The 17060-nt window shown below is 36.2% G+C and overlaps 1 protein-coding gene across 9 annotated transcripts in view; it reads right to left on the reverse strand.

Moving 5' to 3' along the window:
• LOC124413991 (potassium voltage-gated channel protein Shaker) overlaps positions 1 to 17060 on the reverse strand; it is a 248656-nt gene that overhangs the window by 11204 nt on the left and 220392 nt on the right. For all 9 annotated transcript variants that reach the window (XR_006929913.1, XM_046894832.1, XM_046894833.1 and 6 more), the window contains 3 exons: positions 10293 to 10416; positions 6548 to 6813; positions 3904 to 4547 (listed from right to left, as the gene is read on the reverse strand). Coding sequence is in view for 8 of the 9 variants with exons in the window: in XM_046894832.1 (XP_046750788.1) it covers positions 3904 to 4547; positions 6548 to 6813; positions 10293 to 10416 (1034 nt within the window). In the remaining variant the exon portion in view is untranslated. The remainder of the gene's footprint in view (positions 1 to 3903; positions 4548 to 6547; positions 6814 to 10292; positions 10417 to 17060) is intronic.

Raw genomic sequence — 17060 nt, forward strand, 5'->3', positions numbered from 1 at the left:
TTTTATTGTCCGTCTATATTGTTAAGAACGAAAGCCTCTATTGCCAAGTCACGACGAGCTTTTAGACTCAAAGAAGTTTGAAAACTACTTTCTCATCATTCGAACAAATGACCCGAAATTTTTTGGTGCTTTATCATCGTAGTGATGAAAAAAGCTGACAATCCTTATAATAATGAAATGTTATTTTATAACCCGAATCTAATTGTAAAATATGCAACGCCTGTATCAAGGAAAAAGAAAATCATTCATCTTGTATTTTGTATGTTTTATCACCAGTTGATTAAATTTTTTTCAGTTACTCTAATTCGCGGTATACCAAATCTATTTTCATTTGTCTATTTATTTTTTTACGTTTTCCCATCAAAATTTAGAAAAACTATACTCACAAAATGCGATTATTTTTCACTGTCACTTAACGTTAAGTATCTTTTATTTATAAATTCAATTTCACCCGCGTGACATTTTCACACAGCAATATATCGTTAAATTAATTTGTATCGAAAAATGTTGTTTAAAAAATAAAAACAAACAAAAGAAAGCAAAACTCAATTACAAATACCAGCGAATGCGTCATATGCTTGCCTATTTTTCGAATTACATCACTACTCGTAAAGGTATTAATCGATCGACACCGCAATCGTTTTATGAGTATAATGCTCGCTTAGCAATTAACGTTAATGCGTAAAATGTACAGAAGTTGTAGTCCGAAAGCCATAAGGAAATGTTTATGCCGTTGACTACGAAGCAGCGAGGAAACTTTGTGTTAATTTCTACATATTTCAACCCCCTTCAAACGAATCCATTGATAAGTTAACCGGGTAAAAAAAAAATTGCTTTATTGATTAAACGTGTTTTCAGAGATTTTAAAAAATCCACATTACCTGAAACATTGTTTTGTAACAAAAATTTTTTACTTTTTCCAGTAAACCCATCCCTTTTCCGTTAGAAATCGTGCGTTTAATGTGGATATTGAAAGAATTTCATAATTCACGTAAGCGCCATAGAGATCCAAAAATTTTGTTCATATATAGAACGTTTTACGGAATTTGCGTATATCTTTGAATTCTGCGTTTCATTCTTAAATTTCCACGAGACTTTACCTTGAAAACTGTCAGCACCAGGCAATGAACCCAAGAAGTTAAGATCATTTATCATAAATCACGGAAACTTGTTTAGATTTTTTTTTTCACCGTTTAGATAGAAACAAAAATTCTTAACACGACGAAGGACGGATACCTTTCGATGGGATCAAAATACATAAAGTATAATAACATCAAGTAACCTCGTTGAATCCGCAGTCGTTACACGCGGCCATCCTTCAGTGGCCCCTGGAAAATCACGGCAATCAATACTGGAAACAATATGTATAAAACACCGGAAAAGATGGAAGCTGATGGCACTGTTAGTATGTTTTCTGTGCCTGCTGATTATTTCAAAATTTTGATCATGACCTGCCGAATTAGAATGAATAGGATCAAATTTCATATTTTCAGTCCGTCATATTGGATCCGCCATCTTGAATTTTTTAATTCTGAGTTTGGAATCGTCTTCAGAGACCCCGAAGACTCTCAAGTAATAAGTTTCAAGCGAATCGGATAAATTTTTACATTTTCATTCCACCAAATTGGATCTGTTATTTTCAATTTTGAATTTTTGACGTCAAAATTGTTTTTAGTGACCCCAAAAAATCAAGATAACTGCTAATTTCGCAGGATCATCAAAATCCCTCTTAAAACATCAACATTAACATCTTAGAAGTCGTATAATGCAAAAAAAAAAAAAAATGAACAGCGATATCTCAAGAATTGAATATAAATCTTGAGTAACCTCTGCTTGTACGCATTGATTTTTTATGTGGGGTCTCTAGCGACCCCGAGGTAACACCAGTGATATACGAAGGAGGTTCCCCGATTTTTTTTTTTTTTTGTATCTTTTACGTCACACCAAATCTAGAAAAAAGTCATTTTTACTATTTTCTCACTCCCAACCTCATGGCGATTACCACTTTCTAACGTAATTTACTTGAGTGATGGCGACGGTCAGCTTTTTTTCACGGATCTACTCGGGTGTAGCCTAAGTGCCTCGTAAATGTTCAAGTTTGCATCGGTAATTCTCCAGTTAACTTTCTGGAGCGTTGGTTTTACGATTGGGCACCAACAGAGTATCAATATTCATGGTGCTAGAGTGGGCGCAGTATTATCATCGTTACGTCGTACGTTGAGTGTTTTTTTTTCCCCACACGTTTTGACAAAAAATTTCCACCATTACAAGTAAAAAAAATTTCAATTTCTACTTTAGGTTCTTGATCTCGTCAAACTTCCGGCTGGACATTGAAAGACAGAAAATAAAGGGTAGGTATTAGGGTGGGCCAAAAAAAAATTACTTTTTTTTGTTAGTCAGCGTGAAAATATCGTTCAGGATAATAAAAAAAAAATTCTGTCAAAGTTTGAGGTAATTATTTGCCTCTTTTCGATTTTCTATTTCATGTTTAATCAACACAGGAATTTCATTTTTTTTAATTTTATTACTTAATAACGGATTGGAGTATCGTAAAGAGCGATAAATATTTTTGTAGGAAATTGAACGACCAACAAAAAAGGTCTCTTGTGATTTTTTCGTAAATCTACTGGTTCAAAAGTTGATAAAAATATAAATTTTGTATAATAATTTACGTTAAAAACTTATTTCTTGTTGAGTAATCGGAAATTTCGGGAAAGTTTCGATGTTTTAGTAAAGAATATAACATGAATTTCGAGAAATATTATATTTTTATCATTTTTCAACCTTTATATCGTCATCGTGGAAGTGAAAAAAAATCGTGACATTTGACAAAACAAATTTTTAACCTTGAATAACTCTTGAACCAGTAGATTTACGAAAAAATTACAAGAGACCTTTTTTGTAGATCGTTCAATTTCGTACAAAAATATGTAATGATCTTCTCGATACGCTGATCCATTGTTGAGTAATAAAATTCGAAAATAAAAAAAAAATTTCCTGTGTTATTTAAAAAATTTTTTTCGTCACCTGGAACGGAATTTCACTGTAACTAATCAAAAAAAAATAATTGTCCTTTTTTTTGGCCCACCCTCGTAGGTATATACTGTCAATTTTAAAAAATATAGATCAATTGCAGCCACAGCATTCGCTGCTTTCCTGGAGCTACTATAAAAATCAGTTAATTTGAGTTTAATCGTACAAACATTAATGATTTCGTTCGTATTTTTGAACGTTGGTTGAATAATATACCGTTTTAGAAGTCATGAGCTTTAATATCTATTTACTGCGTTGTTTATAAAATGTAAATAATGAATGAAATCGGTTAAGGAAAACGAATGGAACTTACCTGATTCAATTGTCACTACCTTTTCTAATAATACAGTTCAAAGATTCTATATCAATTCACAAAATCTAAATATAATTATAGAAAAGCTCTTCTATTGTCTATTGTTACTGTACTGCAGTTCCGACAGAATACTTTCGGTAATTAAAAGGGTGTGCCTAATGATTAAAGGTATAGTCGTGCCAACACTTCTTTCTAGTGAAACGAAGATTTCAGAAATGAATATAAGGTTCTTTCCTTCGTCGCAGATAGAAATAATTAACTTGACAATAAAATTGTCAATTGACTTTTATCTGAACTTTCCGATATCTTCAAACTTTAATATCAACGCATATTAATTCGAAATAATTGGAAGACATCAGTCTCTCTATACGTTATATCGACTACTACACATCATTATCCAGGTTGAGAACGGAAGTAATTTTTAGTAATTTTTCTACGCGAGGTGCAGATATAAACAAGTTATTATCCCCTAAAAAAAAATCTTTCAGCCAGAGCCGATGATTCGATTACTTTGATATATAGGTACGATAGTAATTATCCGTAATGGAGAAACTCACCAATGAACAGGAAAAAGATGAGCAGGCCAAGCTCACGCATCGAGGCCTTAAGAGTGCGACCTAGAATTTGTAGCCCTTTACTGTGCCTGGAGAGTTTGAATATTCGGAACACCCTGACCAGCCGAATGACCCTTAGAATCGCGAGGGACATCGCCTGGTTGGTACTCTTGTCCTGCGGGCTGACCGGAGCCTTAGGCAGGTTGAGCGTGTCCTCCTCCTCAGCTACCACCGTAGCCAGTGTAATGAAATATGGAATGATGGCGATGATATCGATGATGTTCATTACGTCACGGAAGAAGTTTAACTTGTTTGGGCAGGCGAGGAAGCGTACTGATAACTCAAACGTGAACCAGACGATACAAATAGTCTCTATTAGGAAGAACGGGTCCGTGATGTCCGGCACTTCGTCCTCTTCGATCTTTGTGACATTCGCCGTCGTGTTAAACACTTTGTAGTGCTTAAACTCCGGGAGGGTCTCAAGGCAGAAGATCACGATGGACAGAAGGATTACAAACACGGATATGATGGCAACGACTCGCGCCGCCTGCGAGCTCTCCGGATACTCGAATAGCAGCCACACCTTCCTCTGCAACTCGTGCGACGGCAGTGGCTTCTCCTCCTCTTTAATGAAACCCTCGTCCTCCCTGTCAATCACGAAAACAAAAAAAAAACACGTTTAATAACGCTTCGCCATCTTTATTCTTCATCCCTAGGAAGCGGACATGCAAGGTCTTCTCCTCGAAAACTTATAAGCATCCTTTTGGGGATGTTTTTTGGGTTATATCGCATTGCGAGTCTCAGATTTCGAGGAAAGGACCTTCTCAGTATGCTTCGATGTGGGAATTAGCTCCAACATCAAATAACCTTAATATCAAAGTTAGGATTACCTCCAAGCTAACGTTAAAAATCATGGATGTTACTGAATAAGTGCTTGCTAGGGGAGGGGTTGAAAAAATGATCACCTTTTACAGGAACTTCGTACAGATCTACGATTAAACTTGTGCTTGGTAAGAATTTTTGAACAACTAAATTATAGTAAACGATATGTAACCAAGCAGATGTTACAAGTCAAATGAGGTTTAAAACGTTTTTCAATCAAGCAAGTATCAGTATAATATTTTCTTTTCACAAAAGTCAATCTTTGGGTCACCAATGCATGAGTTGATATCTAGTGGCGAAGATAAGTTCTAGATTCGTTATCCAGAGCATGATCCAAGTGGAAAAGTAGACTTAGAGGAAGGATTAGATTAAAAACTAGTCATAGCTGCAGAAGATTAGTTTCATAATTACTCCCAATCGTTCATTTTTTTACCCACTTCATGTGGCGGTTAAAACGTGATGTGATTCATGGTGAAAATTTGAATATGAGAAGTAATGGATAATATATTACATCAGTTGCAAGATTTCAATTGTTACACATTAGAGAGAAGTGAGCATAGATGACTTTTTGTGCTTTGAAACGAGGGGGTAAAGCGTTCATAGATCGGGCAATAAGTGATTTCTATGATTTCAAGCGATTTCAAGCGATTTTAAAGTGACTGATTTCCAAAGTAGTTTGCCATTTCAATAAGTGAATACACGTGCGATTTCAAACGATTTCAATCGATTTCAAAAGACTTCATGCAATTTTACGTCATTTTGCGCCATTAGACAGGATTCCGAGTGATTTCGACTAAATTCAAGTAAATCAAACCGATTTTAAAATTACTGATCTCCAAGATGGTTTGCGATTTCAAGAAATTTCAATCAATTTCAAGACACTTCATACGACCTCATTCTCTTTTATTCAATCATGCGATTTTACGCAATTAGATGTGATTTCGATGGATCGCAACTAATTTCAAGTGATTTCAACTGATTTGAAGTGACTGCTTTCCAAAGTAGTTTGCAATTTCAATGAACGAATACCCCCTCACTTTGAAAACCGACTGTCGAGTGGCCAGAAAATAATATTTTTACGGCATGGGCATTGAAAAGTTCACTTTTTGTGGCAGTTTTCGTTCCGTAAAGTGACGCTTTATACGGCAGCGAACAAAGTTGCGGAATAAAGTCTTTATTCCGTAGTTTTGATGCGCAGTTCGAAGTGCGCATCCCAAACTGCCGAATAGAGTAGCTTCGTCGAACAGATCACGACATAACCTCACTCTTCGTTTTAATTTTCAATGCCCATACCGTAAAAAATATTGTATGTGGCATGGCCGTAAACCGTTTTTTGGCTCGGATAATTTCAGTACTCGCTTCCGGCTCGCTTCCGGCTCGCCTTCAGCTCATCCTGAAATCTTTATCCTTGCAAAAAAAAAACAGGCAGTTTACGGGCATGCCACATAAATAGCTATTCTCGACCGTACTAGTAAACTAATGTATGTTGAGTGACATAGTGTATGAAAGTGATGAGACATTGTCTCAACATTTGCAATTACAAAAGCCCCCCGGATCAGCCCTGCGTCAATCTCTCCCGCAAATCACGACCGTGACACTAACGTCAATCGAGTTAAAAAAATGTTAGACCTTCCGCCTCTCTTGCCTCATGCTCTGATAGCATTCCACTGACGGTTGCATGTTTATAAGCACCGTATAGTTTCCTGACGTGATTAAACCTGAGCTATTTTGAAATGGAACGAATGGAGGATAGGATCTCTCGTACCTGAACTTGTTAGTGGCCATCTCCCCCAGCTCGTAGAATTTGATTTCTTCGGAGAAGACATCGAGTGGTACGTTGACCGGGCGTCGAAGACGGCCGCCGCTCTGGTAGTAGTAGAGGATCGCATCGAAAGAAGGTCGATTGCGGTCGAAGAAGTATTCATTTCGCAGAGGATCGAAGTACCTTATCCGCCGCGCTGGATCGCCAAGCAGTGTGTCCGGAAACTGGTTCAGCGTGCGAAGCTGTGTCTCAAACCGTAACCCGCTCACCTGGACCAGGATTAAGAATTAGAATAAGATATGACAGTCAGATACGATGATCATATAATGGATTTACAACTTTCACTGCGCGAGTTTTAATCACCGTCACGTTTTTGTTACACCTAATCAGGCTTTCTGGCGTGTTTCTTCTTTTTTTTTCCCTTCTTTCTTTTTTTATTATTCTTTCCTCTTCCCTAGCACGACACCGTAGCTAATCCGAACACGATTCTTTGTCACGATCGTGCGAACCGAATAACCCACAGATCGAATATAAGATTTTAACTCAGTGGGATGTTTAATCTTGAAGCCACACCCAAAAAGCTTCCTGCCAATCGATCAATAGTACTTAAAACCTTATACATATATATATATATAATATACTTGTATTAACAATACAACGGAAGTCCCAAATTGATGTATCGATCCGTTTGTAAGCCTTCGATGTTTCTACCTTATTCCGGGAATAAACAATAATCCTGAAAGTTCAGTATTTGCTGTACATTCCGTAAAAAAAAAAGAAAACAAAAACAAAATGATTGATGATGGTTTTATTCAAATTTTTGAACTAACCAACGACTGTCGTTAATATGCAGAAATAAACAAACGAGACCTCTAAGATGAAGTTTTGATTCAGCCAAATATCTAATATAACTATAGCTACCATAATACCGTTTAACGTGTATCGTTTGCATGGCGAGGAGTGTGGAGAGAAAATTTGAAAGGTGATAAACTGTCATTTGGCTATTGGTACACGTGTTCAAATACGAGCAAACGTCGTAAAGCGGATAGAGGATCGACAGTGGCAGATGGTACCGTACTAACTACACGAAAGCAGCAGCTCAATGGATTAGTAATGGCATTTTTCCAACAAGATTTAAAATGATTAAAGCAACATTTTTCATTGGTCAACATTCTAAAGATGTATGCAACTGATATTTCCTTACTATATTTTTATTTATAGTGAATATTTATCGAGTGGATGACGTTATAACCTAAAAATGTCGAGTTGACTTTTCACTGGTGCTAGCTAGAACCAAGGACTTTGTCGTAACGTTGAATGATCACTTTTCTCTAATACTCGTGTGCAAATTTTTTTAACCTGTTTATCAGCATTGAGTTCTTGTTGCGAGTAACGTGGTTCGTCTCAACGCCTTTTGAAGTGTGTTGTAAACGTACAATCTTTCCCGGAATTTATTGCTACCGGGTAATAATACTTGGCCCTCGACTAAAAATATCATTCCTCGGGAAAAAAAAAAAAAAAAAAAAAAAACAACAACGAAGTATAACTTGAGAAATCATACCGTCAAGCAAGACGTATGGGCTTCGGTAAGAAGCACACGTTTTGTAATTTCCAGTTAACGGCAATTACGGCACAAGCTTTGGGGTCGTTTTAATCGACGCAATGCAGTCGTGTCAACCTCAGAAGACTAATAATTCCCTGGCACATGGCAACCTCAGTGCTTATATACGTGGTTCCCAATCCCAAGGTGAACTTGGACGCGAGCCAACTTTCGGCTCTAGGTCACTACTGTCTTGGGTTAATCTTACTCTGACGAAGAACCCATAAGACGATAAAAATAAACACATTCTCGACGATCTAAAATGCGGCAGCAATGCGGATCAGCCTCAAGGTATCGTAAATTTTTGTTTGACAACCTTCCGCGCCGATTTCACATGCACTTAAAATTTTATACCTCTTTGTATGGTCGGACTCAGTATCCGATGTCGATCGAAATCGATCCAGTAAATCCAGAAAGTGATCTAGAGCCATGCGGCATCTCGAAATGGGATTTTTTCTTAATGCAAATCACGTTTATTTTGTCTAACTAAACATGTGTCGATCAGACGTATTGATCAATAACATTCGACACAATTCACGACTCTTAAGTGAAACATCATTTATTTAAATTGGCCGAGAAATGCTTCGGACTAATTATTTTCTCAGACTAAATCCGTACCGTTAATACAACAAATCCATTTACTAGGATTGATCGTTCAAGTAAGAGTCAAATTTGCTTAGGTTAGGTTAGGATAGGTTATACAACAAATCCTTTTACTAGGATTGATCGTTCAAGTAAGACTGAAATTCGCTTAGATGTTCCAAATCCTCGATTCTTCAGGCTTGAATTTGTCTTGTGGTCATTTCGTGAAGCGTAAAATGAAGTTCTATTTTCCATGTGAATAATCGCATTCTGTTAAATGATTACCAAAGTAAGCCGTATTGCAAAATGGTAATAAAAAAAAAAAATTGTCATTGAACACGTCTTGAAACAATTTTAGCATCATGGTCACGTGGAGCTTTCTTCAAAGTTGATTTTACTAAGAAAATAAATTTCTACTTAGCTTTCAAGTAATAGCTAACGAATGTAGTGATTGGAATGACATTAGAAGTACTATATTTATCGCAGTGCAGAATTCGAAAAGTTTTGTTGCAAAATAAAACGTGTATCCCCAAGGTTGACGATCGCAGGTTCATTAGTATAGTCACGTTCGAAATTACATGTCTATAATTAAATGTTCCCTGACCTTTGCCTTTGGCCTTCACTGTTTATTACTTCATTAACGATATGCTCTTCGCGTTACAATCACAGCACTATAGTATTCTATTCAATGAACGATCGACAACTCGCACTCTGCAGAGGGTTCGGCTTATTTTCCACGACGCAGTTTTGTTCATGGTAATATAGTATTATCTACATTTTTTCTGATACTAGTATACTGAAATATACTGTCTGGTTTTATTTTTCAAGAATGTTTCTGAATTTTTAGAAATCGTTCTCACGAGTGATTTACTCTATTTTCACTCATTCAAAATGTTCTTTTCAATGACTATACATCGAATAATTTTAACTCGATTCATTTTGCACGACTCGCGTGCACCCCGAAATTTTGAGAAAACGTGATACACAAATACCTGTTTAGTGTGATTATGATCCTCTATACTAAATTTTATAATTATTTCAAGAATAAATGTTTGTATTTGGTTTAGCCAATTTTATCACTTGAATCATACCTACATTAGAAAACAGCTTGAAAACTGATTTCCTCTCACCATTTTTAATTAGCTTCAAAAATTTTCACACGATTAATCAGCAATATAAAAAAAGCAGTATTGATTATTTTCAGATTTTTTCCTCCCACCGTTAATTTTCTTACGATTAATCAGACCCATCTCAAAATCGGGCTTGTTCATGAATCTCAAAATTCAAAAATTCTGTGTTCTTGGGTCAAAACATTCAAAATCGAATAAATCATATACAAAAAAAAAAAATCAACGCTTCGAGGAAAATGTCTGAAAAAATTCATGAAAATTCTTTTGACCTCGGCGAATCGTGTAAAAATTTTCGAAGCAAAGTAAAAATGGTGAAAAGTAAAATCATTGATCGAGTTGACAAGGAAGGCCTCGGACATATCTACTATTCTGTCGAATAATTGAAAGGCAGTCATGATTTATCACGGATTTAAAAGTTGACAAGAATGTTACTTACGTTGATGACGACCCTTTCACAGAAGTCATGATCGTGAGGAATAGGCTCGAAGTGTGTGACGCCTGTGTATTGGGTGTGGGGGTTTGGCCCGTCCTCGTCCTGGCTGCTGAGCTTTGGCAGCGATCTGTAACAACGAAATCGAGGGTTAAAACACCGTCGAAGATCCCATCTCCGATTTCCATGATACCTATGCTAGGTTAGGTTTGGTTAGGTTAGGTTAGGTTAGGTTAGGTTAGGTTAGGTAAAAACGGATGCATTAGTTGTGGCCATTTTGAATTCATAACTAATTTAACTTTCGACCTCTTAAATCACTCGATTCACGACGAAAATTTGATGTTGAGCAAGTTTTTTACGCAGAAGTTTTCAATACTCGGTACCCTGATGAAAATTTCAAATTCAAAAATTGGAACATTTTTTATGATTTCGTATAAAATTGTAAATATGCCGGTTTTTTTTCGTAAGGAATTGTTAATTTTTTTTCAAAATCGTAATGTCTTGTAGATTTTTTACTGAAAAATATACAAATTTTCATGAAAATCTACAATTCTTTTATGTAAACTGTTTTTCTGTAGAAAATGTTCCAATTTCACCAGGATTTACTTCGTTGTTTGAAAATTAGTGCTTACGTGGATGAAATTACCTCCGTATCATTTGTGATTATAACCTATAAAATTGCACGCAATAAGTGTAGCGACAGCTGGTATTATAACCCGAATGCAGAATAGTTAGGCCAAGGTCCGATGGACAAGTTAGACAGATATGCGTATGAGACGTTCTCTCTAAATAACCAACCTTCTATGGCCGACGCCAACCGGCTTCAGTTCGTAACGAGTCGCGTAATGAGAAGAAATGTCAAAGCCTAATATCCATTATTAATATCATTTGCTGTGATATGAACATCTGTGGTGGGATTTTATTTGGGCCAGCCAGGCGAGAATCCTCTTAAGGGATTTGTTTAGTGTGAAGGCTGTTTCTATTTAAGTTTTTTTGCGAATTTCTTAAAGATAAACTATTGAAATAAAATTTCTCATAATTTTCACAATATATTTACCAACATTCAAAGAAATTTTCTGAACTTTTTGGAAACGAAATATTGAATATAACCTAATGTATACTGCATATAGACGTGATACCTCAAAAATGTACAAAGTTTGTTTAAATGTCAATAGATATAATTTCAGGTTGAAGTTCGTGACCATGAAGTGTATTTAAATCAAGACTTCGTCGATATATTCAAAGTCGTATAATGCATACGCAACATAACCTATCATTATAGTTAAGATTGCATGTTCCTATCCCGATAGTATTTTGCTTTTCTTCGGTTTTCCATTTAAATGGTTATTAATTACTAAATGCTATAACTGTTAATCCTTAAAATTAAATTCAAAAGTCGTTTACATACGCATCCAAAACCTGTTAATACTAAAAAAGCATATGTTTAACAGCAATTATTTAAAAAAAGCTAACAGATCACCTAGATTTAATTATCGTAAAACATAAACAATGTCAAACAGTTTGTTTTTTCTTTTTGTTTATATCAGTAGCCTTATGATGATGGGGGTCCCCATCAAAACGTCGCAGAGTGAAATTTTTACTTATAAATAAAGAAAATGTTGCTTTGGCCTATATCGACGAAATCTTCATTTAAATAAATATAATTTGAAAATTATGAGAAATTTAATTTCACTGCTTTGTCTTCGAATAAAAAAATAAAATAAAAAAATCCCCAAACAACCTTTTAAATAACAGCCGTCACACTAGACGGCCCCCTTAAACGATACCACAGTAGGTTGTACAATGTGTACAAAAACCTATAAACACGTACGTACCTAGCTTAAACACAATGCGTAAGTAAGTTCGATAAACGGAAACAAGATGGCGGCCGGTGTTATAAGGCTAATCGGTTGCGCAACCGCAAGATAAAGTTTCTCCACGCTCAATTAGACCCCGTGTACCTATACACCCCAAATATTATTCGGCTGTCGTGGACGTGAACAATAACCGGGTGAAGAACGGGGCAAAGGACTCGTGTGTGTTTAGAGAGTAAAGCCTGCTCGGCCTGCCCACAATATAATCCGCGTACCCGTAATGCCATGCGTGTTTTAGTTGGAGGGAGAAAAAAGAAAAAGAGAAAAAGAAAAAGCGGTAAACGTGCCAAGGAACGTGCTCGAATACAAACAACTGTATTACCGGCGGATGCAGATTACGATCTATCCGCTCAAAGTTTGCATGATGGCGATTCCCCAGCTACAAAGTGCTTCCTCGACGTTGACCTCATGGATAATTCGCTCAATTATTAACGCCGGGCAATTCGGAGGAAAAATCTGCCGATACGAACCAACGCAGCTTTCACTCAACGTAAATACTCACTAGATAAACTCGATCGGTAATCGTGGCTGTGAAATAATCCAGAACTTGTTTGTATGGGCTTGAACTGATCGTTAAATCTGGGTTGACTTTGTCTTATCTTCAGTGAATAAAAATTCAGGTAGAGAACGTTTAAAGCCATAAACTATACGCATAACATGGATTCTAAGATATCAAAACTGTTAAAAGATCGAGGAGAAATTTGTGTTTTGAACATTACGTGGGGTCGTTTTGACCCCAGTGTGCAGGATTAAGCCTGCCGGGCGTAAACAAAACAAAAAATGGCTAGGGATCAATAAAAGCTGAATTATGATACGCTTCCGCTGTGCGTTTCCCATTGATAAATTTGAAATAACGATTTTTTCTCTCTCACCGCGAAAGGATGCGTAGAACGCGCAAGCTTGCGGAACAATCGATATGAGACGTAATTGCAGAGAGACCCATTTGTATAATCACGCCGATTACACAGCTGGAAAATCTGACTCCGCAATCATTCTGTCATGTCTTTGTTGGCTCTATACAGCCTCCGTAGAATTGTTAAGGCCATATTCTCCAGTCGTAGGTCACTTATATTGTGCATCGGACAATATCTACCTCAAGTAAAATGGGCGAGGATGGGCTCAATCGAGCATGAAATAAACGAGCGATTTCCCTTCCTCAATCCAAGAATTTCACTATTTCCGTAGAGCGGTAGAAGCTTGTTGTATTTCACGTGCAAGCACTCCGTCATGGAAGCTTCTCTATTTCTGGTATTTTCTCTGGCGACCGTGAAAACAAAATACCAAAATAATTCCTGACGTTGTGGTACGCAGGGATCATTATGTAGATTTATGTTAATATGCACTATCGTATCTCGAGCATTGCACAGAATTATGGTTTACACGGGCTAAACATAACGGCAACTATATTTTTACAGAATGCTATTTTGCAGTTTAGTATGTGCAGCGGTTATGGTTGAATCTGTGAAGAATTATCGTGAAAACTGACTATCAATATGTACAATATTTTAAGTCACCTGTTTTGGTAGATTCTAATTGAAAATGAAGGATTATTTGAGTCAAGCGATATTCGTTTGTTCAACTAAATGATATAGTCAAATGCGGTGAACACGATACTTACTTAATTCAAGAAGATACTTTTTTCGGACGAAATATTTATAACAGCTCAATATAGAATTGGAACAAGCTTTTCAATTATGCTTATGACTATCACTTCATTAGAAAAAACACGGCGCGAGTTCCTCGTGACTAATACGTTAAAGGATAAACTGAACATGTGTCAATAGTTTTGTTTATTTCTCGTCAATGCCAATCTCGATAACTCGAACTTGGAATCATGATTTCTTCGTTAATAATAAGTCTGTTGACAAATTTAAACACGTTATCCGTATCTCACTCACTAGCCGGCTACCCGGTTTTATATGTATCTCTGAAGCTACTTCCGTAGCGAGAAAGTTCGCCACCTATGGGCCGTTTGTAGTACTAGCATACCGACGTTTACGATGAATATATTCTCTACCTGTTTCAAAGCATGTGATGTTTCTTTTACCTCGTGAACAAATTAGTTCAACTGATTCATCCAGTTACGCCAAACAAGCTCCGGTTAGATCAACAAAGTATGGCAATCGATCGGTGTACATTTTTTGTTGGCTAGATTCATGCACTTATTTTATTTAAGGTACCTAATTGTTTCTGTCAAAAAAACATGCGACTTGGAGGAACAATCGATAAACTTGAAATGAAATGACATTTAGTTGACTCAATTTCGGAAACACATGAAAAGGTTCCTTCGAATCAATGCATCACTTGATCACGAAAAGAAAGGCTTTTGTTGAATCAAGGAATTTGCTTGACTAAATCATTTTGACGAACTAATTGAGTCGAAATTGTTAAATTGAATTCATCGTCTTTGGAAGAAATAAGGGATATTAGAATAAAGTGAATGGACTCCAAAGAAATTCCTTTTCCTCAGTGCAGTTCCTGTTACATTCGATGATCTATTCTTTTCCACGTGGGTATTTTCTCGGGCAAAATTATAGATCATATCATTCGATCCAATCGTCGGCTTGAGGGGCGATCGTTAAAACATATTTTGAGGCCGTTTCTCCTACCCACGAACTTGAAACAACGACGCTGAGAATAACTAAACGTAGTTACGAACTGCTTGAGCGAGCTTTACGTCCCTCCAGACTGGCCCACTCGCTTTATCGCGTATTATACACGCTACAGATTTGACTGTTAAATTGCCAACAAACAAGAGCTATGTACTGCTGTAAACATTGTGCAGTTAAGTTAAGAATTGTCGAGGACACGCCAAGCTTCCCGCGATTTCAGATAAACAATCGTACCTATTGTTCAACGGCTTTATATCAGGTCAAATTTACTCCCGGGTTTTCAAAACATCTCGAAGAAGTTTAAAGAAATTTTCAAATATATACATACATCATTGTATGATAAAAATTAACTTTTCTTGTCCAATTTTTAAAGAATTCGCAAAAATTAACTTTTATTGCATTTATTTACCGAATCAAGAGCAGCCGAAAAATGCAAGAAAGTTCCATATTTATTATACTCACGATGCTGTACCTTAATTAGGTCGCGTCTTGCAGGTACTTCAGTGACGGATAATGGATAATAAGAGGATAAATAATAAAAAAATATGTCACACAACAAAATTCAAGCTCGAATTTTGCTTCAACGTCCAATAATATTCATTCGTCTATCAGATAACGGGAATTGCGAAGGTGAAAGAAGACGGCAAGAGTGCATGAGGAGGCAGGACGCTACCTAACTGTTCGAGATGTATCGACCTTCGATAATACCCTACAGAATACCGTCGAGTCCTTTATTCGTGCAGGAGTGGAATCAGATACTTTTCATCGAATCAAATCTAGGCATGCACTATGCGGAAGAGCAAATGCACCGTGAGGGTAGAATAAGGATGGTGGAAATCATGGAACAATCGGTGAAAAGCACTAGGAATGAAGTAAAAGTTGAAGGTCAGGTGCAGGATCATCTCTGAAGACTCGTTTTCGATCCTTTGAAAATCACCATTTTTGCACTGTAATTTATGAGAACGATCTCAAAGAAGCAGACCACCTTTAACCCTCACTTTGCAGATCTTCTGTGTAAGACACTGGGGATGGGGGTTGAAATTCCGAATTTGAAAAGTTGCGAAAGCGCCAAATTCCGAGTTTTCAAAAAAAGAATCGATTTTTCAAGAATTTTTATTGAAAAGCCCCTTTAATTTATTAAAATAAAAATTTGTCCACATATTGTGGTAACTTTTAACTGTATTTGAACATTTTTTATTTGAAAAAATAATTATTCTGAAAGCTGCTATAGCTGATCTTCGGGAGCAACTCTAAAAAAGGCGTCTTGCCTTTCATACTAATTAATATAAAATGAAAAAACGAAAAATATTCCATTAGTATAAGGAATTATCTTGTAATTGATCGATGAAATAAGCAAAATAATACTTTTTGACAAAATGGCGGTTTCTCAAAAAAAAAAAATCGTTTTTCGAAGAAACTTTAGGCGTTAAATTTTTTTATAAAATGTAAAATATTTATCAGTGACTAAAAACCTTCGATTAATTACTAAAAATATATTTAAAAGGCTTGTGTCAAAATTAGAGACTGATCTGTTGAGCCGTTTTCAAAAAATCTTGCTCACTGACAATAAAAACACAGTTTTGAAAAAAACGCGTTTAAAGTTTCAGAAGCACTTTATATTCAGTAGAATTTTTTTTTCGCAACTTACGAAAATAAAATAAAAAAGAAATCGTTTTTTTTTTTTTTTTAATTTTGACTGTATATAACCTTTAACACTAGTGTCACACAGGGGTCACTGGAGACCCCACGTGAAAAATCATTGTCGAAACAGAGATATCAATTCAAGTAACTAAAAAAATTCCGAACTACTCTGTAGCCATTACATATCAAGATAAATCAGTCATCTTCGTCAAAATGAAATTTTGGCAGATGAAAAAAAATTCATAAAACAAAAAAATCGAAGAAAGTGGATCATTCCGCTCAAAAAATGAATCACTAAATTTTCAATATATTGAGCTTAAAATTGACTAAGTAAGTCTTAAAGTCACGTTTTATTGTATAAAAAAATATCAAGATTTTTGAAAAATTATGAATTAACAATTTTCACAATACTTCATTATTTATCTCGGATCATATCAGATTATTTCGGACATTCGACCCCGGTTTGCAGCGCGCAAGGGTTAACCCCCCCCCCCCCCCCCCCCCCCTTCAGAAGGATAAAAAACATCGGCTGTACGATGAAGGACCAACAGCTGTAAGAGGATCCAACAAAGAGTGGAAACCAGAGACACTCGAGAGGGCGTTGTTGTCGAGTCAGACACGATACCGTCCTTGGATACTGGGGGAAA

The sequence above is a fragment of the Diprion similis genome, chromosome 13 (assembly GCF_021155765.1).
Source record: "Diprion similis isolate iyDipSimi1 chromosome 13, iyDipSimi1.1, whole genome shotgun sequence".
Lineage (NCBI taxonomy): Eukaryota > Metazoa > Arthropoda > Insecta > Hymenoptera > Diprionidae > Diprion > Diprion similis.